This window comes from Atractosteus spatula, chromosome 19, assembly GCF_055471065.1.
Source record: "Atractosteus spatula isolate fAtrSpa1 chromosome 19, fAtrSpa1.hap1, whole genome shotgun sequence".
Classification (NCBI taxonomy): Eukaryota; Metazoa; Chordata; class Actinopteri; order Semionotiformes; family Lepisosteidae; genus Atractosteus; species Atractosteus spatula.
The window spans coordinates 5162058-5187074 of record NC_142724.1 but is presented as its reverse complement, the minus strand read 5'-3'; the positions used below and the strand labels follow the sequence as shown (position 1 = coordinate 5187074).

The 25017-nt window shown below is 34.9% G+C and overlaps 1 protein-coding gene across 2 annotated transcripts; it reads right to left on the bottom strand.

The window, feature by feature from the left end:
• Positions 1-1627: 1627 nt before the first annotated feature.
• On the bottom strand, positions 1628-13260 carry pcmtd2b (protein-L-isoaspartate (D-aspartate) O-methyltransferase domain containing 2b). Of its 2 annotated transcripts, none has more exons than XM_088937127.1 (6): positions 13006-13260; positions 10284-10628; positions 9721-9823; positions 7749-7920; positions 6555-6678; positions 1628-5781 (listed from the first exon to the last, which is right to left on the bottom strand). In XM_088937127.1, exons 2-6 carry the CDS (start codon positions 10588-10590, stop codon positions 5384-5386), a joined length of 1104 nt encoding a protein of 367 aa, XP_088793253.1. In that variant the 5' UTR covers positions 10591-10628; positions 13006-13260; the 3' UTR covers positions 1628-5383. The 2 variants fall into 2 exon arrangements, with proteins under 2 accessions (XP_088793253.1, XP_088793254.1); XM_088937128.1 differs by having other exon boundaries at positions 1628-5778; positions 13006-13257.
• Between the last annotated feature and the right edge of the window lie 11757 nt (positions 13261-25017).

Below are 25017 nucleotides of genomic sequence, written 5' to 3'. Positions count from 1 at the left end.
CATTAGCAGCACAGTTGTCCAGTCAGTGTTGACACATTTCTTTAAAAAAGTAAAAAAAGACTGAACCTCAAATTCATTTCACTGCACTAAGTAAATCAAGACCAGTTCTGCTAATGCTAATTCACTAATTAAGTATCCAATTACATCAGTATTGGTATTTAAGACTGCAGAATATTTCTCACTAAGAACTATGTGGTTACATTGTAGCCAAATGGCCATTTTTTCGAGAATATTATGTTAATTAACTGATTCCATATTTAAGGGAAAATCAGCAACTCAGATCTTGAGATTAATAGTGAACTAATTAAATTTCCAAAATGTTTTTGCTATTTCTTTTTATTTTACCATACAGATAAACGGATGATACAACTGTCTCTTAGTATATGAAGTGTAAACAATGAATTGTCGGGAAATTTGGTAAAAATGAGACTAAATCCCCTTTCAAAATGTCTTTTTCTGACCACGTAAATATCTAGGGTCTTTGTTTTACAAATTTTATTTTGGTTATCTAAGTTTCTCCCATTAGATTTGTCTTTCACAGAAAATGTTTGAGATATACTTTATTGAATTGGGGCAACTGCCTTTATCTGTGTATGGTTAGCCTATCATGACAAGCTCAAACAGACTGCTGACAGTTTTAAGTAGGCCAACCACAAATACTGTTCAGCCATGCAAAATGGGAAAAAAACACAACCTCTGTGAGCTTTTATTGGATTCCCCTGCGGTCTGACAGGTATTTGTTATGTGTGACAGTTGTCTGAATGCATGACATCAACTGCAGGATAATTTTTACAGTCACATGTTCAAGCTTTTATATAGAGGTTACAGATTATACAAAAATCTGAATGCATTCTGCAAACATGAATGAATTTCCACTTATTAGAAAAAAACACTTTCAGAGGCTTAGAAGGGTATACTTTCAGGTTACATGTAATATTATTGGTCCTTCCATTGGTTCAATGTTTTTCATCCTGAAAGCATTTTAACGTATTTGAAAGATAGCAAGAAACCTACTAAATCCATTACTGAAGTTCATCACACACCTGACTAACACATAGCAGCCATTTGGCACCAGCAGCCCCAGTTACATTATTGAATTAAAGAGTAAGTACTGTATAGGATGGCCAATTTTAACAAGTTCAAAGGGAACCAAGCATATTATGGTTTTACACCTAACAGTTCATTGGGATCCTTAATCTGAATCTTTTATGACCAGTTATGACCATGGTTTCACATTTCATCCAATTGACAGAACCACCTAGAGTCCCCAGTACTAGAAAACCGGTTTGAAAAATCTGGTTTAGAGGGAAGAGAGTCTCTTATAGCAGCAACACATTTTCCTTAGAGGTCTCCCATCCCAATATTAACCAGGCTCTGCCTTCCATAGCCTATGAGATCTAATGAGATCAGGCTACAAGGTGGGTTTGTATTGGAGAACAATACCTATTACACGAATAAGGTTCCTTTTACGTTCTGCATAAGCAGCACTAGAAGATAATTTCTATTTTCTGTTGATCTGGCTTCATCAGATCATCTGATTAGCAGATACAAAACACCATCTTACACAACCTTTCTATCCTTTCATTTCTTGACTTATTTAAAAGGCCATGAAATTCACAACAAAATATTTCTTTGCACATTTAAGTGTTATTTTTATTAACTGCAGTCAAGAGTGAGAACAACAAAACACTTTTTCAAATCAGAACATCTCTCTCACATTTATGTGCAAAAACGTACGACATTAACATTGCAAAAATGTAAACCTTAAAAAATCCTAAAGATAACATTACAATTGGAGGAAAGCTCTACAAGACATATCCCTTAAGCAGTGTAGGTTTCAAGCAATTTACATTTGGCACTGAAAATACAGTCTTGCAAAGTCTAAGAAATGTTTCTCTGAAACTAATAAAGTATGTGGGCTGTTACAGAGACAGCACATCATCCAAAAGTAAATCACAGCAAGAATGGAATAAGTATTACCCAGTTACACTACCAGCCAAGTATCGCAGAACACATTTAATTTATATGTATGTGGACAGCAAATATACTGAACTTTTCATTTCAAACAAAAAGTAGCCAAGTGCACAGTTTTTGAATCACTAGTAATTTTAACAAAAATAAAAATGACAGTATGTAATGCATATGAATTACATCACTTATTAAAAAGCATTGCAAATGAAATTTAAATGTCTGTCATTAAAAGGTGTTCCTCAACCACTGAAATAATAATGGTTTTGTTGCATGGGGAAAAATAATCCTCAGCATATTAAACAATATCCCTTTCACACTGCCATGCAAACATTTCTAGATTTAAAAACGTGATGAATGATCTGTAGATCTGCAAAATAATCATGTGGCAAGGTAACAGAATGCTATGGTAAATGGATGTCAAATACCCATCTAACGTTTAATGCAGGTAAGATGTGTGGATACTGCTCAACACCCATGTTGCATCAGACTGTCAGATTTCAGTTCTGCAATACCAAACTCCACTTGAAGTACACTCTACACTATCACTTACGGAAAGCACGTGTAAAGAACTCTTATTGTATTTGCAAAACAACTTCAAAAAATATACAGCTTTCATACACCTAATCAGATTAAGAACAGAACTTGTGTAAAACAGTTTCTCCAGTCCTAGTACCCCCTTTGCAAAATGAAACTCCGCTACTGAAACATATTTTAAATGGAGATTTCAGAGTGCTGGCATAAATCAGAAATTCAGAAAAAAGACAGAAAATTTTAATCTCTTATCCAATATGAAATACTTATTTCATAAGTATTCCTTGATGCTTTCAAAACACCCTCTCAAAACAGCCCGTGTCATAACCCTCAATGACCGAGAACAAGCATATTTTCCCCACTTGCAGTGTCTCACTATCAGAAACTTCAACAAAAAATAAAAAAGATAAAAGACATTAATAGATATCCTACTATCTGGTAGACTACATTTAAAATCAACAGGTTTCCACTTACTGAGCCAATCTGTGGGGACATTGATGAACTCACACAAGATCCCAATTCTGCAACATCCAAGCTAATATATATGTCAATATACAGCTAGTATCATTTACACTGCTTTATGATTAATGAACACTTGCTTCATGCTCTCATTGTAAATTGTTCTTGCAAATCTTTTTTAAAGTGAATGACACACATTACTCAGCCAGAGAAAGGAACACTCATTTTTCAACATAAACTGTATGCTCTCATGGTGCTGGCACCCAAATTTGTGTCATCCCATCTTCATTGCAATATGAAGATGTGGAACAGCAGTATGATCTTTGTCATTAATAAAAAAACAAGCACAATCTTAAACACAAGCTTAAGTAATTAAAAAAAATACACTTCTTAATGTCTAATAATTATTACCTTATTAAGAATAATTCTGGCAGTATATGAAGAGAGCTATATTGTTCCACCCCACTACAATTCCAGCAGGCAAAACAGCACTGTTTTGGAATCTTTTCAACTATAGATTTTAGTATAATTCAGCTACCAAAGCTTGTGAAATGCACCTTTTTTTAATTGTAACCCCATTTTTAAGCAGGACTTACCACATGGTTCCGAAAATATAACCATTAAACATTAGGCAATTTCCTCAAACACAAGCAATTTTACACTCAGAAACATTTACAAGATAGTTAATACTTCAATTACATATACCACCACACTTATATATGTAACCTCATTGACATCTTTTCAAATGAAGGCCCAGAAAACAATACCTTGAGACACAAAAGAGGCACTTTTAAATGTAACAGTGTAAAGATGACAGGAATCTGTGGAGTTTACAAGCTGACCACAATAAAACTGCCAGGAGGCACAATAAAGAAACAAAACTTTTTAACATAAAGCCATTTACACTGATAAACTAAATGAAAAGATGCATAACTGACCACCCTTCTCCTTACTATGCTTCTCTCTCACTGATGGCATCATGCAAAACCTTATTATAATCTCAAAAACATAAAAAAAAATGTTCACTAGATGTGGGAAAAAATATCTAGGCCTCAGCAGAATAAAAATACTTTCATCTTAAAATTAACCATAATAACACTCCTCTGTAGGTTTTATAGCATGTATAGGTTTGATATGATTTAACATAACTTCTGTGATAGAATGCTAGACTCAGAAGACAAGCGCCTTATTGTTTTATGCATTTTTTCAGTCTGTAGCCTCTCTGAACAGAACATACCAGACTTAAGAGGATGAAACAGCGTCGACTCTCCTGCTGCTTCCTCTACTCCAGTTGCTTTTACAAGACTAACTTAATTATTTGTGCCCCTAGCTGGAAGGAAGATGAAAATTAATGCTCTCATTTCTGTTGGGTCCCATTCAAAGGTTAAAAACATACCATGACCAGTACTCAAACCAGTGAGAATCTGATCACTGACTCTAATTTAAATATGCAATGTGGCATATTAGCAAGATCGTCCACTTAAGATCTATATTGCTATAACTTGTATAATTTACTAATACAGTATTTATTTTATATGCATATGGTAAAAACACTTTAGACTATGGTACTGTAGCTTTAATTATTTCTAAAAAAACATGCAAATCTACAAAAAGTTGCTCAATGTTTTTTTTTTAATTCTCAGAAGCATCAAGGAAAATATTTTTTCTACAGAATCATTTCCTGACTTTCTAAGCATCTACCTTTTCTTTTCATCCATATTCTACTTTCTGTCAAACATGTCTTACGAACTGCAATACAATATACTAATTTGTTTTTAAACACAATTTTGAGATAACAAGAAAAATCAGTTCTGTTGTAACTGTTCCACCTATCAAGCACAAATGTATATCAACCTCTTGATACCCAAAAATCAAGAAACCAAACACCATAAAGACACTTCATATTTGGAAAGATTAAATTCATGAAATGCAAACTGGATAATTAAAAATATCTGACAACACTTAGTATGCACTGAGAAAACAGAAGGTATTATTTTTCATTTCATGGGTTGTGATCCTCTAAAAATGGTCATGAAAATGATTTGCTTGGCCCTTAATATTTTGAAACTTGATAGCTTCAACAAAGTTTATCCATCAAAAGATCCATTATAACTGTTTAGGAAAACAAACTATAAAACTCTGTAAAAGAAATAAACAAAGTTCTCCAAGATCAAATTCACTGAGAAATAAATAAGCATTCAGAGAAAAGATTTGGTCTGCCCAAGACAACTACCCCTCAAAATGAGCAAAGATTGTTGCAATCTCTGAAACCAGCCCCTCTGTTCTTTAAAACTGAAAAAGAAATGATATGACACTTAAGAGTTAGCGTGTGTCTGAAGTGCCTACAGGGGACAAGATTTTGTGGTGTGAGCTAATCTCTAGTTTGTCAGAATGGGTATTGACTACATTGAAGGGACCTCATCTATTTTTCTCTGTAATAGAGCAAGTACATTTTGAGGGGTTCAGGCAGAGGGAGGCTCAAGATCTTCTCCCTCAGCAGGTTGATGGGGGGGTCAGGCTTAAGGTCGCCATGCTCCCGCTCTTCATCTTCCTCGTCCTCCTCTGCCCGCTCCTCCTCGATCTCGTCGCAGTTGTTATTGTCATCCATGGGGCCCGGAATCATCCGGCTGACAAACACGTGCTTGTTGGACAAGAGGACAGAGTCCACGCGCCGGCGATGCACCCTCCTGCGCTTGAACCGCGGAGCGCTCCTGGCCGCGGTGCCGTTCTTCGGCTTCTCTTGGTTGATGACCTTTTTCAAGGTGTGGCGTATTGAAATGCGGGACAGGTCCTGCAGTGTCCGCACTTCAAACATCGCTGCTTATGTTTTTTACAGATTTACAAACGGAGAAAATAAGCAATGTTAACAAACAGTTTTCTGATCATCTTAAAATAAGTGGCACACTAAAAATATTTACTCTCAGGATGGATAAATGATTGCAAACATAATAACAAAATATAAAGCATCAGTGAATAGAAGCCATATCAAATTATTTCAGCTGACATGTTTCTTGACTGCACTTTGAACCTGTAATAAAGCCTAAAGAACAATATTATACAACTACATTTTTAAGCAGCATGATTGCTATTATTTGTGACAAACGCACATAAATAAAAAGAGCAAATCATCAAGCAACAATTAGGTAAATTAAGCATTATGTTTTAATCATGAGATACAAAAATCTTGACAAACGAGGTATTATTATGTACATTATTACTTTTTCCATTTCACTAGTGCAAACATGTAGAATTCTGCTTCTGCTCATTACAGTGTTTATAAGTTTACTATTGTGTAAGGTAGGCAAAGAAATATGGATCTACAGTTTCTCTAGAGCAGTGCTATTCCATGTAGAGAAAAAACATGGAGCCCTTGCATGGACTCTATTGCAAGAACAAAGAACTGTTTCAAATTACCATCTTATTTAATTCAAATGTGAAATGTATATGTATACCTTAATATTCAGAGAAAGCCCTTTTGCTCCTGTAGGTTTAACATAAGGCTGAAATGCTGGACGCAGGCAATACTACACAATTTTTCTGACAGAAAAAATCAATAGAGCAATATGAAAAGGCAATAGAACTTTGATACTTACGGAGTGGGACAAGTTTAGATTTCCCATTATCTCTGTTCTTAGGTTGTACAAGTGGGGCAAAGGACACAGCAATGATCTTTTTGGTTTCCCATGTGTTATATCCTGTGCGGGTAATCTTTGTTAGCTACAAAAAATCACACAAATATGAAGTTTCTCAATAAATAAGACAACAACAACAAGAACTCTACTATTGTAATTAATAAGTTACAATATCCATTTATATACTCTGGTGACACACTGGGCCTCTGTTATGTACTTATTTAGAGGCACGTATATTAGAGAATGCGAAAACATCAAGGGAGTTTAATACAAACCAAAGTTTACTCACCTGTAATAAAGACAACCTGAAAGCCAACTAAAAGATTTAATGCTCCACTTTTTGTATATTTAAATCAGTCTAATGCGTAAGCAGCTTTGTAAACTACTTACATTAAATTAAATGCTTTTACACATGAATGTTTCACCTTCGATACAACATGGGGGTCATTATATACTGTAGGCTAATGCCTTTTTTCTGTGGATTGAACCAGCACATTAAGTCTAAAGATGTCCAGTTAGGACACATGAAATGTTTCTTTACGTCTTGGCTCACAGCAACTGTAACCCTGTATGGAATAATGACGCTGGGGAGCATGAGAAAAGGCAGACAGGCTCCTTGGAAATGCTCAGTCATCGACTCATCCCCTGATTTCACTGTAAACCTCCAGGTGGGAAGAGTTCTTGTTTCACCAAGACCGGAAAGACCCCTGTGTGACCAATCTGAACCCAACCCCTGAGACAATATGCTAACTGTGAGTCTGTTGTGGAGATCACAGTTACAGCTGGCTGGTGACATGGCACAGGCTCAAACTCACAACAGCTGAAACAGTTCTCAATCTGCACTCAAGAGTTAGTGCCTTTAATGGACGCGTCACTTGGAAATCCCTAACCTGATAGGTATGATACTCATCAAATGCCCATATGTTGTTTTTGAGATGCAATGCTTATTTTTATTGCTGGGCACATTGCAGAAGGCAAATCATTAGGTGCTTAAATCCTCGCCCAAGCAGGCAGGTTTTGTGTCACATTCACATTAACACAGAATCTAAAGTGGCGTAATTGTTATAATTATAACAATGCATAGTTTGCCAAAAGAACTTGACAAAGGTGTCTGGTTTTCATTTATTTTCTCAAGGTCAAAGACATCTGGCTCACCTTCTCTTCTAAGGGCAAGACCAAAATTCCCCCCACTTTCAATAGGTTCCTCATGTAGTCCTCATGCTCCTTCTGCACTCCTGCTCCGCAGTAGACTCTGTCATACTGTCGACTTTCAGGGGTGATTTCAAGACAATTCCCTACCACGAACGAAGGTTCACAGAACTCAAACCTGCAGAAGGCATGGTTACTGTTCAGAAGTTTCAATAATCTCGCACACTCATGGTGTCAATTGGAACATCAATGCCATACAGTTATACAACTGTACAATACAAACATAGAAAACCTGAAAACACAGCAACATTCATCTTTATAACAAAAGGTTCTTCTTCTCATTTCTTATCAACAATGTGGTAAGGTGGATGCAGTCTTAAAAGCTTTATTTTATTATTAGGACCATACAAAGAAAAATGGTGCATGATGACAGGTATTCTCAATTGTGATGTTTTTTACTTTGAACTACTGCATATCAAACAAAGCAGATCACTTGAGCAAAAATATTTTAAAAATCACAAAATTCACCTAAAGAATTATAATATCATTATAAAGACAATGTTACTTTTGAATAGAGTACATGACATAACAAACTCTGTGTTTAATATAGCAAATGTAGTGAATTAGTCACTAAAGAGTTATTTTTACAACACATTCAACACAATATGCAAATGATTGGGGATAGCTCAGTAACACACCAGAACAAGTGCTACTAATGCTGTTCACACCTCTGTACCTGTCACACAAGAATCTTAACTTCTGGTCCGCTGACAGCATGACTTTGGCAATTCCTCACACAGAGCACTTCTTCAAATATCAGAACTTAAAGGAGAATTGTGCCCTTCACAGCAGTTGTTTTATTCACCTCATGTTATTATTTACACTCCTACTTTAGCCATGTAAATGTCTCTCCTAGGCAGATACATGTTGGAACTACGTACTCATGTGGACATTTAAACATTTCTGCAATCTTCCACATTATTATCATCCTACCACAAAGCTACAAACTGCAGCACACAAGTGCAAACAGAGATACATAAAGCTTTTTTAAGTATCTTACTGAACATGCTACTCGATATCTGGATTTATCTTAGGCCTGAATTTTATTTTTTACTACTGATGTATTTCTTGCCAAAATGATCAATGTATTAACAGATGTTTTGAAGGGATAAAAACAACAGTGTGAAGCTGTGGATAACAGAGTGATACTGTTACTACATGGGTAAAACAACTGGACTAAACTGATTAAATTACGCCAATTTATACACAGTTCTGCTTGACTAATAAGAATTATTCAAGTCACATTAAGTCATTGAGACAAAATGGAAGGCAGAAGGGAATCTTGTTACACAGAAAAATTCTCGTGTCTTAAAACCTTTACAAAGAAAATAAAAAAGAGATGGCCAGTCCTGACTATAAGTACCGATCAAGCAATTCACTATCAGTAGTTGACACTGTTTACTTGTGGGAGTGACTGCAATTTAACTTAATGAATGAATTTAATTCATTCTGGTTGCATAACAACACACAGTGCTCGTGTATCAATGCAACTCTGCATGCCAAAAAAGCATGCTATTGTTACCTAAAATAAACCAGTGTTCAGAATCATAATATCAAGAAGGAATGCAGGAAATGCTGCCTGTGCAGGAAATATTTATATAGTTCTGTGCGGCTACCAGTATGATCACCTCCTCTGTTTAAGAAGTTACAGAACTTCAAGTGACTGCATACTGAGTAACTACTACAAAATGTATTTCATAACAGATAAACAACTGAGCTTTATCATTTTCATAAAATGTTCGTTATCAATACATGTAACCCATTTATAACAACTTAATTTCCTCATTTTGCACACCCATAGAAATACAGTATGTAATTTTCACCTAGTGAAACCACCAATCTACTGGAATGACTTAATCTGCTGTTGTTTCTGTTTCATTCTGAATAAAGTAAATAACAGAAAAAGGAAACATCTCACTTGTCAAAGCTGTCACTGGTCTTGATGAAAAAATCCAGCTTCTGGTAGGCATATTCAATGACATCAGCATGGAGCTCCACCCCGTGGTTAACACCAAATGGACCTTATAAGAAACACGAAATGAGGGGATCTCAATATTATTGTAACAAGAAGACGAAGAAGACGAAGAACAAGAAGAATCTGTGTATTAAATTGAACCATTCGTTCCTTTGACTTATCCACAGTAATAGTGATTTCATTTTCAAAAGAAAGCTATTCAGTTACTAATACTGCCTAAAATGCATATACATGCAATACAAAAAAGTACGGATTTATCAAACTGCCCCTTATATACGAATCAACCTACTAAAAATGAATCCCAAAAACCTCCTAGTATGCGTGCTATAGTTACATTTTAACTAAGAGTCATAAGTTACAGACAGAGTTATAGAGAAGTGTGGATACTCCTGAATGTATGGATACCCCATACAGACTGTCATTTTTTAATTGGGCAAAATATGAAGGGACTTTCTTATCACTTATCACTTATCATGAAGTGGACTGAGTTTAACCTAGAGCTCTACCTAATATTAAGCCAACCATGGTACTGAGGTAGCCTGTTCCGCTCCCCAGGTTCAGAAAGGAAAGCCCGGGCTGTAGATCCAGGGCTTCCATGACTTCAGAGTAGATGCATGGAGCAGAGAGATGGATGTTCCCGTGTCTCCATGCCAGGTCCTTATATGCATTGTCCCTGAACTCCTCCAAGTAATAATCTGCCCGGTCAATGGCCCGGAAGGCCTGCTCCACCAGATCCGTCCGGATGTAATGGGCCTCTTTCAGATTATCGATTAACTCGTCGTTGTCCTCCCCGGCACTGACTGCTCCACCCATCTTCACCGAATAAAGGTCGGCCTGTCAGGAGTCAGGCACTATGGGAAATAAAACGGGAGTGATTAGGGTTAATTTCAGGGTTCGGAGACCTCACGCATAAAGAAAAGCCATGAGTGATCCAGAAGGACCATGCAACAAAATGACTCTTTAAATGTTATCATTCCAGCTGTAGTTATAAAAATACATGATGTACTGATGGCAGCAGTAACGGTTATGTCAACTTATAGCTGAAAGGCTTTGGGATCAAATTCCAGACAAGACACTGCTGTTGTACCCTTTACTCAGATCACTACAGTAAAATACTCCCCTATATAAATGGATAGAAATTTAAGTTGCTTTGGATAAAAGTGTAATTCAAATTAATTTGACTGCTACCAGTATTATTATTAGTAATGATGATGAGAACTTTGCTGAAAAGGGATATTGAGATATATAATGAATAAAACTCTTCCCTAACATAAAAACAACTCCTTCAAGATGTTATAATGACAACAATTCATCTATAGTATTTGCAAAGTCATCTACACACTAATATCTCATTTAAATAAATGATACAGGTGATGGTAGCACCTAACAGCATCACAAACAAATGACCTCTTTGATTTGATATTTGCCTTTAGGTTGACATGAATTATAATAATTGCACACAGTGTGTCTGTGTGCTGTGCCCTCACAGCAAATTAATGTTAAGGGAACATTTATTGAAGCTGTATTGTATTACTTTTTAGGGGACAGATTATTTTGATGTCATGTCGATGGAAAACAGAAGCTCTGCACAATGTGCATCTGCACAGAATATCCCATGGAAAATAATTCAGCTTAAGGACATTCAATCACCCTGAACTTTCTGTTTCTAAATCCTTTGAATCTGTAACATTGAGGCTGAAAAACAAAGATTTTTTATCTCCTATTGCAAAAATTACATCTCTTTTTAGAAGGACACTGCAATTATTAATATAATCATCTGAAACCACATAATACACAGGATGATGCTTGTATGAATGCTTTACAAAAAAACGATGGTAGTTTAACAAGTAAGAAATGGTCTCTTTCCAAATTTCTACATCTATATTATTGACAATCCACAACCTACAATGGAATTTTAATTAAAAGTATCAACTTAATTTCACAATAAGTTATCATATGCAGGATTCTTAAAGCAAAGCCAATCCTTAATTTTGCTGAAATGATAAAATAAACAAAACATTGTTCAATCATTAATAACCTCCAATATATGACCAATTAAAGGACAGAGATAATTTCAAATATTTACTAATTTATTTTATTGCTGTAAGCATTTTTGCTGCCCCACAAAAAAAACATGTATTTTGCTTTCGGTAGGCAAACATTTTGCTAATTGGTTACAAATATGTATTATGCAAGTTCCAGTTTGTGATGATTTCTGCATTCACGTACCAGTCTTTAGAAGTAACAGAGACTCACCAGACTTATTTTACCATGTTGTTATAATTCTCCATATACAATATCTTTTAATCTCATTTGGGATTGTGAGCCATCCATGTGGCTCTTCCATCCTGGTTGGACCTACAGCAAACCTGGTTTGCCAATTGTAACACATTTTGGATAAACTAATTCTTTAAAAATAAACAAACATACTAATTTATAAACGTAGGTTTGTAAATATATACTATTTGCCACAAGCCTGAATTTTGGCAGTACTGTGGTGGTTTAGTCACGCTGGGTTATACTATTAGGTAATGGAATATAATATATTAAAGGTAAATTGGGCGATGTTTTTACGTCCATTAAAAGAAACGTGCATCTATTTTCCCCCCAAATGCTGTGCCAGTGTGGTTTCACGTTTATAACTAGACAGACTACAGCGGTAATCTACTTTTTGCCTAAGACAGTGCTGACTCTCGATGTACAGTTTTATTAAATCCGTGTTTTCGCGTAATCAAAGCGACAAAAAGAGGCGCTCAACAGTTTTCAGATGGAGTTGACAAAGCTCAATGCTCACGGCTACCAGAGACTTTTTTTCTGGTGTTCCTGATTATCCAAAAGTCGTGGCTTTTAAATTACGGCCTTGTTCTGTAATAAGACAGCATGTATGAGCCGGGAGGTGGTGCTGTAACACTTTACTGTACTGGATTAGTTCGGCTATAAATCTATTGCCAGCAAAGGAACAGCGGAGAAACAGATATTTCTTTTTATTTTTCATAATATAATCAGGCACAGTACGAGAATACAAAAACGTAATGGAGACTAGAAAACACTGCATACACACCGTGCTTCTCTTCCGGAAATGTGCAGCCCTACTCTGATTCAACCAGCTAATTGCCTGGGTGACCTTCGAGGGATTAAAAGATTTATTTATTTTGTTTTTTTAATCGGAATTTTCAAAGCGATAAGGTTTACTTTGAATTAAAAGTGACAAGTCGGTAGATTTCTCACCTTTGTCTTCTGCGACAGCAGTCTGGGAAATCGAGAAGCGGAAAATAAATTGGGGAGAAACACAATACCCGTAAGAAATAACTCAGTGACAGCAGCAAATAAAGACGTCTCCAAAAAAAGCATGTAGCTGTTATCAGCTATTTGGAAATGTAAATTGTTTGTATAGTAATATTTTGTCTTCGTCTTGTTTTCTTCAAGCTTTTGTGCAGAAACATTCACAGCCAGTTCAGAGCTGGATGTAAACAATGAGCAGCTGACTCCGTGACGTCACGCACACAAATGCACCACATGAGGAATGTGGGCTGCAGCAATAAGACCTTGTTTTGTATCGACTCTTCCTTTCGCTCTGTGAAAGCACGCTTGCCTTGAAAAGCTTTAGCATGTTTCTACAGCGCCTTCTTTATCTTATAAAAATAAGTGTTGTGTTGTCCTGAATAATATGCTTGTTCAGGTGTTAAAAAAACCGTATCAGTAACATTTCCTCGTGCTCAAGATAGATAAGACTTTATTAATCCCGTAGGGAAATTGATGAAGGCCCAGATACTGTAGATTATTATGAAACAAAAACTACCATTGCTACAAAGCTGAAGCAAGCAGCGTGTACAACTGATAAGTCTAGGAAGGCTACTATATTAAAATCAGTCTGTGTTCTATCACTCAAGCAAAAACATAAACGATTTACTATTTTACTTCTCCCCCACCAGTAACAACCTTTGTTCATCTAATTAATCTAATTCTGGTCTCCTGTCTGTCCTCCAAGCCCGTCTTCAAGCTATGAGTGACAGGGCCTTCTCCCACTAAGCCCCAAAGCTCTGGAATTCTATACCTAAGGATATCAGAATCACCTTCCCTGAGCACTTTTAAATCAAGACTCAAAACCTTCTTTAGAGGGGTTTTTATTTAATTGGTCCTGTGCCTGTCCCTTTGCTTCATGACAATAAAGGAAATAATCCAAGGACACAATGGAAATTAAGAGAATGTGTATTCATGACTTAAAATAGGAGACAAGGATTTATACAAGGACCTCAGGGAATTTATTTGTTATGTGTACATGCACAATGGGATTCTCAATCACACCATTCTCCCAGAACATACTGTACCTAGTACAACGGACACCTGACAATGCAGTCAGTATATTGCAATACAGTAAATAATAAATAGTGATTCTTACATCAATAAGGTACTTTATGATTAAGCAAGATGAGCTAAATGATCTCTCATTTGCAGCCTTTCCTGCATTCTTTTGCATTTCTGAGTGAATTTTTTTTCAAGGAGAAATAACTTTTAATATGTAGTTTAAACTTCAGACTATAATAACATATTCTTTGATGTACCTTCCATCTATTTGTAATGTGTATACTTGTTAAAAGCATGATAATATGAACTTACATCGCAGAAACAAATGGTCTTTTTAGATCCTTGGTTTTATTATTCATTATCACACAGCTGTGAATAAATGACTGTTCTTAAAACATCTTATTACAGTCTATATTTAATGCACGTTTGTCTCCAATGAATGCAAGTTAAATTATGTTTGTACGAAGAAAAAAACAGGAATAATTACCATTGTTAATACAAATCAAGAATGGTACTGCTGTCATCTTAATAAGCATTTTAAAACCTACAGTACATCTGATTTTTGTTAAGTGGTGTATGTGATCAAAATTGACAAAATAGTAGAAAAGGGAAGAGATTTTAGATACAGTATGGGCAATGATAATAACTGCATTTCCTTCGAGGAATTTATCAGGTTAGTATTAGTTTGATATATTAGGAATACTTTAAAAATGAATGCTTAAGAAATAGATTGTTGTGCACCTATATATATATTTGTGTTGTATAGCTTTAAATTCATATTAATTTCTGTTACTTGAAATTCATATTATAAGGTCAGTCTCCTGTAAAATAGATAATTTAAATAGACCTCCTTTTTAATATGAGCTTAAATAATTCTATTACATGCTATACAGTATTTATAGACACATAATAGCTTTGCAGGAACAGTGTGCTCTTCAATTAAAACTAAAAACAGTTTCCATCATAAAGCATCATCATCGCGTCACTTTCAATAACTGCTTATCCAATTCAGGCACGCACTGGCCCAGAGCCTGTCCTGGGATGCCCTGGGCTCAAGGCAGGATACACCCTGCAGGGGATGCCAGTCCTTCTCAGCGCACACACAGGCACAGTTACTGTATGTAAACACTTACACCAGGACCAATTTTACAGAAGCCAATTAATCTACCAGCATGTTTATGGACTATGGGATGGAACTGGAGCACCAAGAGGAAACCCATGCAAGCCACCCCAGGGATTGAAAACCAGCACCGTGAGGCAGCAAAGCTAACCACTGCACTGCTGTACCTCCCCAATACAAAACAGAATATCTACTGTACACACATGAGTTCGTCTATAAGGATAAAAAGTAATAGGCAAGCAAAACAATACAGTACAGTGGAAATAATTCAAATTTTTTTGAAGTGCTTTTAGGCTGCTATAGCAAAACAGAAAACTTACAAGAGTGGCAATTTGTGATAGGTAGTTTTTAAAATGGTCATTATTCCGCATTGCAACAACAATTCATTTTAAATGTGTTCAGTTTTTTTTAATATGCTGTTCCATAGTCATTCATAACTTCATTATCCTTTGGGATCTGTCAGAAGTTACCATAGGGTTTCTAGGCTTGACACCTTTTTACTCACATAATTTTAGCCCAGGAAAGGTACTGGTTTCATTTAGAAACTATGTAAACTCAATAAAGAGATATTAGTTTATTTTTAAACTATGTAACTAGAAACAGGCACGTTTCATGCCTACAATTAAGAATGCATACTTCAAAAATTGCATGCTTGATGAAAAAAAAACAGCATGGTTTTCATAGAGGATTCCTACCTCGTTAATCCAGCAGGTGTCAGCACTCTTGTGCAATATATGGTTTGTTTCTACTATGAGAAAAAGCCCCCATTTTCTAAAGCGTGTAAGTTCTTGATAATGTAATGTATTCCCAGACAAATCACACAAGATACTGCTGAGTTCCACTCCTATAAATAATCAGAAAAAAATAAACGTATATTCACTACCATAAAGGTACATGCTGAAGTTTAACAAAGCTCTTTGTTGGAAAGAAATACAAGAAGTAAACAAGTATAGTATTGTTGGGATATATCATTTTTTATAATATATAATATTCGAGTGTGACTAAAGTAAAAATTGTTTTATACTTGCTTCTTTATAATAAGATAATAAGAGGTCATTAACATATAATATGCTATGTGAGCAGGTTCAATGGTAAATATTTGATAGGATACACGAGAATCTGGATTTTATTGAATCTATTTCACCTTGAGTCTCAGAAATTTTGGACGAGAGTGGCATTGTGGGAAGTAAGTGTCTAGTCTGCCTAAATGTGGTCACGCTCTGCATTGAACATCTCAAATTCAGATCTAAGGTACTGTTTACATTATAAAAGACTCTGTTATTTAAAATCCTCAATAAATAAAGAGGAACATGAAAAAATATATATTTCCTATTATGTGTGTTCTTACATACTGAATTAGAAAACAGATTTACAAAAAAAAATGGATGAAAATAATTTTTTCAAGTTCCCTCTACAGTTTGTCCAGAGTTTGAGTGCTTGTAAAAGTTAGGCTCCACTGATGTTTCTCATACTTACTGTGCGCAAACAGATGTGTACATTAGGAGATTAGTGATGAGTCTGGAAGCCTGGGCTCCTGCCGAGAGAAGCTTTTTTTCAGGAAAGACTCAGCTCCCATCTGTCACCCCCAGCTGATGAATACATTAACGTTTCACTCAACGTTTATTTAATCAAAAGGGCAACTTTTGAATATCGTTTGTTATTTACATGGATTATTTTTCTCCTCCCCCACTCCTCTCCCATTCAACACAAAACACAAATTCCACTTGAGCATATTGATCTTTAGGGGTTTCCTCCCTGTTTTTCCTCCATTTTTTATGGTTTCAGAAAACAATTTTTTGCTCTCTAATCACACATAAGGCTTTTCTTTGTTGTTTGCTCTAACTTTTAAATGCAAATTGGACCATGGATTGATTACAAGAAGCCACATAACATTTGCATCGGGAACCAATGAGTGTCTTTTGAAGCGTTTTCCAATGTTGTCACTGTGATGTTTTATAACTTCCAATAAGAACTAAGAGTTGGCTTTAGAAAATCAGTTTAAGCAATATTAAGAGATTTCAAAGAATTCTTTTTCTGTTTTTCAATGGTTAGAAACGTGGATGTCACTGCTAGTAAGTGGGAAAAAAAACTACTGAAGGTTTTGTCGTGTGGTCTTTTTGTTAATTCTGAGTCTATTTCTATAACCAGTGCTGTTTTTTCTATAGCCAATGTGGTTTTTAACTCCTGCGACAACATTTCCATTCTCAATGTGAAAAACACAGTACATGAGTACTACTGTATGTTAATCCAATTAACTGCATTTACATTTCTATTTTTTCAGATGTTTCAGACATCTAGATGTTATTACATTTTTGAAAAGTGAATACTAGGTACATTATTCAAAACTGCATACACTTAATGATACACGATGAAAAGGCTAAACCTTGATTTCACATCATTAGCACATTGGATACATACACAATCTTATATTTACATAGTGCAGATATGGTTTTTTTGATTGATTGAGCTGTATTGAGTCTTGGGATAACAAAATACTGAGCTCAAGTGAAGTGATTTCATGAAATCGCAAGGTTCTCTGTGGTGTTTGAATTGGGTGAACATTTTCAAAAAGATTTGATTAAGAATCTGTATAAATAGCTGTTCAAAAAGACATTATTTTAATTAATGAAAGCAAAGTGAAAGGTAAGACCATGCCCCACTTGAATAATGAAAATTGCCTGGCTTCTACTGACATAAAAAAGCCAGCTTGTTTCTGAGAGAAGGTGCCTGGAAAATGAGATGTTCTGCTCCAGCAATCAGCTGACTAGTCAAGAGAAACCAGGAAGCCAGCTCTGTAAAGGACAGGCCATATCCTGAAAGACAGAGGGTCACCACATCAGCTGAGGACAGCCACGTCTGTCTTATCCATCTGCATAACCATTCTCAGTCTTCAGTGGGTGAGAAATGTATGAGACACAGCATGGGAAAATCCAGGAAGAAGTAACATGTGCATCAGCAGAATGACTGTAGCTCATTGTCTACATGGAAGTGATCTGCATACTCAGAGGCCATTTGGGGGTACCGTTGTCCAATGAGAGAATACATAACTGTCATCTGTGGGACAGAGAATATCTGAGGTGGGTACAGAGAGAGTGCTTGTGATGAATGATGAGTACTGTTTTCAGTACTTCCATCAACTACATGATGGAAGGCATTGGGTCTAACATGGTTGAAGATGTGGTAAGCAGGGTACCGATTGTTGCATTGTTCATGGGAGTCAGTGGGGTGGAAGTGTTATGATGTTGGGAGGAATCTTCTTTCAGGATAAGAATCTTTTGGAAAAGATACAGAAAAGGTGATTTTCCAACAGAACACTGAAAGACCACACAGCTGTGATTACATTTCCACTATAATGTTGAGGCCTCAGTGTGGCTAGCTAAACATCATCTGAGTCATACAGAACATTTGAGGACCAACTTTATTCAACAAGAGACAATTTGAAGCAGTATATAAAGGAGATCAGCTCAATACGGCCAGGGTTGTATCAGTGCCCATATCCAATACTAACTCTGTAATGTTTTCATTTTGACAGTTTTGTTACATTTCATACTAAAAATATGACAGATCCTTTATTTGTATTTTTATGCACATTTCTGAGTTTTATTTGATATCAATGTTTAAAATAGTGGATTATATTCACTAGACCTCTGTGTTGTGTTTCATTTGATGTTCAGTATATTTTTAACAGTTTTTAAACATTTTGGATTATTTATGAAAAAATCATAGATAACATTAGTAAAACATCCCCAAAATATAAGATTTTAGGTGAAAATATTTTGTTTTTGATAAAAGCCATACATTTTAGAGGAATGTTAGACATTTTGATTTACACAACTAGACTCTTTATTTAACACACTGGAGCCTTTGTTTTGCCAGGTTCAGACATATTGTTTGACAAAAACATAAATAAGGCTCTTCAAGTTTTCTACTTAATGTTTTTCTTTGTAATTATTTGGGGTATATAATATAAAGTGGCATGAAAAGTATTATATGATGATATATAAAAAAATCAAGTTTAAATCATATTGTTTCATTTTTTTATTCTCATTTTTCATAAGTAACATTGAAATGGATCATATGCCAACAAATAACCAACATCAGCTTCAATGTTTATAACACTGATACATAGACACAGAATCACAGACATTACTTCACAAACTGTGTGGATCTACAGTGCTCACTTTAAAAACAAGAGACCGAACACATACGGTCAGGGCTTGATCTGCTTTAGAAAATGGTAAGAAAGGAACACCACTTCTACAAAACCACCATTTAAATTTGTGGAAGTACCAATATTTTTGGAAGTACCCTTTTCATTTCAAAGGCTATCATCAGTACCTAAAAAGTTGCCGGTAAAAATATTTCTTCTCTGTAAAAATATGCTGACAGGACAAACCCTGACTGTATAGTTTCTTACACATACTGTATGTAGGAGAGATTTTTTTATTTTATCTTTTTTTTACAACAACAATAACACTGTCCTTTAATACAAATTTTTACAGAGTATGCCACTCATTTTTAAAATAATGCCCTGATTGTTTGTGTTACTGCTTGTTTGTTTATTTACTTCTTCTAAAATAATTTTACTATAATGCCGTTTGGTACCTGAATCATTATATCAAATCACAGTTTCATTTTTTTTCCAGAAATTTGATGAAAGTGTCACCAGAACAATTGATATGAATTCTTTGCACGCCCAGCAGCAACACTTTTCATTTAATTTCCGTTTCATACCCTCTGAAGGGTCTTTTTTTCATTCACATCATCCTGAGCTAGATTTGAACCCAGTTCCCAAATGTAAACATACCCTTCCTGCTTTAATGGTATGAGAAAGGCACAAATGATACAATTACACAGTTTTAAGCTACAGTACCTACTAGGGAATTTTGGTTATATTAGCTTAATAGAAAGTACCATTCTACCACACATGCCTTTCTCATTTTTAATTTAGATTCTAGTTTTATGTAATGTTAATAAATTTGAGGGAAATATCAGTAATTCAAGTATAGGCACTTACAGTGCCAAACCTCTTTGTCTTAGTCTGTCAAGAATCGAACAAATTCATATTCTCTAGCAATCACACAGAGTGATTGTAAGCTCAGTATTTTTATTGTTATATTTGTGTGATTGCACAGTTAGCAGTGACTACAATGCATCACTGTTGAAAAAAAAACATGCTAGTTTTGGAAGTATAAGAGAAAGGGCCAATCATTTTTATTCTGGCTCTGGAAGGCTGCAGTCCTACATCTTTTACAGATAATCCAAAACCCTCAATATTTGAAGACTAGGGAACACTGGTACTGAAGTTAATAAAGTCGATAACTAACTACAAAAGGAGATGAGGTTGCTAAAAATAATTTGGAAAAATTCTAACTCTCTAGCACCACAATTTAATGCCATTTAGATATACAGTGCACTGGAAGAATGAAATGACTATGTCTGTCATATTTATACGTTTGATATGGGATAAATGTCAGCAAGTCGAAAAGAAAGGAGTACAGTTAAATATTTTTCCACCTGAAAAGTAGAAAGAAGAAATAATGCGATGCTATATATGGAGCCTTGTTCAGGTGTGTGCTACTGTATCAATATAATTCTTGCTAGAAATATTTCACAGAGAAGCTATTTGGACTGTTAATGCAAGCTTGGCATGGCTTGCTCGTCAGCTACTTCACATGGGTCTGAAAAAGATTGTGTTTCAGAATATTCCCAATTATCTAGTGAGCCAGTCGTGCCAATCTGGTGAACTAGAAAATAAGGACGTGGTCCTTATGTGTAGTTTATCTATTTTCTAATATTCCTGATAAAATGTGTGGTGGAATGATGACTGGATCTCTCACTCCAGCACAGCTAGCTCTCTAGATGTATATTTCTTGAAATACAATCTCCCTCTTTCAGACCCATGTGAAATATTTCATGAGCAAGCAGTTTTGTACTTAACAGCAAAACCCTCCATGGGTGCCACATGATATGAACGAATATACAGTATATAGCACAGGAGTGAGCTATTACTCTGCCAGAGCACTGTTTCACATGTTTTTAAGGCTACGATTGCGGAACTGAAAACCAAGCATTATGATTTATGGAAAATATTGGTTTGGGTGTGCATGTAATTACATTGCAATAACTGATGCTCTTTTCTCCTTTACTGATTGGTACTGATTGCTCTGTAATCATCGTGTTTTGAATTTGGGCTCACTGTTCCACTACCTGTAACCACACAGCAGGATCATTATTGAAGCCATTCAGATGTGGCTGGAAAATCTTTGTTTACTTATGGCCTCATATGGTATTACTAGGGTTATTCATCAGGAGTTTAATAACCATTCTATTACACAAATAGAGTAGGTACCCAATGTATTATTACTTCTGGTACCAAGCAAAGCCAACATGCAAAAACTCTTACTATTAGAAAATAAGTATGTACAAAAATGTCATATTGCAGTCTCATTTTACTAAATTTCAATTCAACTGACCATAAGATAAGACACATTTTAATATCTGAATATAAGAAAGGCAAGATTTAGGAACAATTAATATTTTTTAAATGGTGTTACGTTGAGAAAGTTCTTTCCGAGCTGTCATCTGCAAACTTAATTTGTTTATATTTATTAGATGGATGCCATTACTAACATCCGACACACATCAACCTAGAATTTGCTCTTTTTGAAATAAACATACATGGCAAAATATCATAAGAAAAGTACAGAAAATACTGTGACCTTTTCTTCTGGATTCTCTCAAACATGCTGATTAACCAGCTTCTCTTAAAAATGTTATTACATGTCTAAAAATTAATGTCACATTTGACATTTTTTTAATCAAAATAAACGAACAAAGCAAAATCCCTTTTTATACTTTTTGGAAAAGCAATTATTTGTTCATTTCAAACAGCAGATTTCAAAACAACAACAACAAAAAAACAAACAACAAATGTGTTTTCTTAGCCAATACAGTAACATGAAAATGCTCTTTGGAACTCTCCCATTATCTACCACTGAGTATTTTTTCTGCTTTTTGTTCATAAAGGGTTTAGCAGTACAGTATAAACATACTCTGTTAAAGGAAATTCAATTTTTCTGGCCTTAGTTAACCACATAGAATTTTCTTTATCCATAATATGTGCAAAGTACAATGATCAATTTGATCAATTTGATCAATGAATCCCTCCTTTAGAGTAGACTTCAATAGAATGCAGATTTTTCAGCAACAGTTCACAGGAGAGGAAATTACCTAAGTTTTCACACAGTCATTTCAGGAGCAATAATAATGCTCTACAAAGTAAAATCAATAAATCTTGTGCAGTATTTTGTTATATAATTGACACTGTATAGATCTGATTTCTTTCAATAATTTAACAAATCATGTATCTGAATGAAGACTGCTACTTATATTTGCTTTCACACCCCAAAGCAATTCTAAAAAAAAAAGATTTTTTGATTAGTTTTGTACACTGTTGGCCTGTTATTAACTGAATGACCCTCTATGACATGACTGAATCATCGCTATTGGTAAGAAATTCTTCCTTTCAACAGTCCATTAGATACCTGATGTGCTGCACATTAAATGTTTAATTTCAGTGATCAAATCTTAATCTCTGTCCTTTACCTCTGTTCTGGGGAAACATGTTTTTCCAACATATTTTCAAAAAACTGTACATCTTAACGTCAGCCTCCAAGCCATGTCTGTGGTGTTTATATATTACAAAAATCTAATTTTTCTTACTTATTAGGAAAGAATTTGCCAATATCCATATGCTACTATATTACAACTATAGGATACAGATTCTCTATAACAACTAACAGGAGCTCAATACATTATTGGTCAGATATAATAGAATATGAAACCATGACAGCTGATACCTTTGAAAACTCAGTGTCCATACTTTTTTGTTTGTTTTTCTTTGCTTTTTTTCTGGACTATCCTAAAACCACAGTCAAAATGGTCTTACTATTAAAACAAAACTTACAAGGGTTCACAACTTCAAAGAACACAGTTAATAAAGAGTGCTATCTGAACAGAGAGTTCTCTTTTGATGTGCTACTAAGAGAAAGAGCAAATTTAACAATTACACTGGAAAAATATATATGTATATTTATATATATACTTTTTTCTTTACAGAAGTTATATATTGTATTTATGGCCATCTTGGCAAGAAAAAAAGGCATTTGTAACAATCACTAATCAACTATATCACGTGCCCAGAGGGTCTATCATTGCTGAATGAAAATCACTAAAGAAAGGATCAGTTAGTGGCACTTTGTGCATTAAAAATACAAAAACAAGAATAAGGCTACCAGGGTATACACTTCTTGAAAGTCTTAGGACTTAATGATCTGTAAATGAACAATTCTCTTAAGTGTGTGTTTGCGTTCGCTATTTAACTAGAAACACATTTTTGCAACTGTTGTCCTTAAAAGAAAAATGAAAAAAGTCAAATAATTAAAACTAAAGTGAGAAAATCTGAAGCACAGACATGAAAACATTTTGATATTAACAAAGCTTAACAATATTTCAGGAACACTTTGATATGGCAGATCGTTGGTAAGATGAAGGCAAGTACAATCTTTTTTTTTCCTGGCTTGAAGGGCAGATGGCTGCTCAGAACTCTGGGGGACACAGTAGTTTCTTCTACAGTCTGACAGGATGTACTGCAGTTGTACTATGGAAACACTATGTAATCAAACACCTTGTTGTACAATGTTGCGGAACATGTTTTTCGTTTATTTTAAAGAGCAACAGAAGTTTAAAGACTATGAATACTCAGCCAACACAGAGACACACAGACATTACAAAATAAATATCCAACAATATCACTGTTAATTATTTCTTAAATATTAAATAAATAATAAATACATAACTTTATTTTATCGGTTGCGGGTGTCTGAAAACACGTTGCGGAAAACAAAAATAAATATCAACAAAAAGAAACCTTTAAAAAATTATCAAAACTTGTCAGTTATAAAATATTTGCACTTAAAAAAAGAGGTTAAAAAATCCCATTCTTCAAAATAAATACTAAAATATATAAAATAATTCACTGTGGTTGATATTTTAAATAGATTTTTCTTTTTCAAATGTTAATCTTGAGGAAATTTATCATCATTGTTTCAATGGCCATTTAAAAGGTTTTACTGGATGTGCTGTATTCTGTTTTACAAAAAAATAAATAGGCAAGGTTAAATAAATAGGCAAAGTTAACATAGAATACTGGGAATAAATTACATTTTACCCTTCACGGATACAAATTAAATAATTTATATAACAATAATTAAACTACAAACTAGTTATTGAAATGAAGTGCAATTTCTATGCTCATAAATACTATAAATATTACTAGATGAAATTGAAATTTATTTACACAATATATTTTTTTCTTTTTTATCTTTAAGGAAAAGGTGGTATCAGGTGTATTTTTTTTAACCATCAGACAGGAAAGTATTGTTCATGGACATCTGATGAGGCAGGGAAAGCAATTGGGAACAGGCTGTGTTGGAAGATATATTCTCTACTGCAGTGTGAGGATTTCATACGATTTTCATCCGGTCTATAGGGGACCAGGGAGATCTCGGAACACAATTAAAACAGGTCTAGTTGTTATCTGGCAAACAACCTTGACCAGAAACCTTCTATGTTCTTCTTCTCCTTTAGGATGATAGCCACCCCAATTCACAAGAGAACTAGCAGAAATGATCCCCAGGGGTATTGATCTGCCCCATAATAAGGTAAACAGATGTCAAACACCAGCATGGTCATCACAGCATCTGTAACTTGTTTTCCAGTTTTCAGGTCAGCTGTCAGAAGTAGCTGTTGAT

What these genes read in the sequence shown, in the direction of transcription:
- pcmtd2b (XM_088937127.1), bottom strand. Translation starts at nt 10,590, where the DNA reads ATGGGTGGAGCAGTCAGTGCCGGGGAGGACAACGACGAGTTAATCGAT. An exon ending in ACCAGTGACAGCTTTGACAA is followed by an intron (nt 7,921 to 9,720) that starts GTGAGATGTTTC and finishes TGCCTTCTGCAG; the next exon opens with GTTTGAGTTCTGTGAACCTT. An exon ending in TCTTGCCCTTAGAAGAGAAG is followed by an intron (nt 6,679 to 7,748) that starts GTGAGCCAGATG and finishes GATTTTTTGTAG; the next exon opens with CTAACAAAGATTACCCGCAC.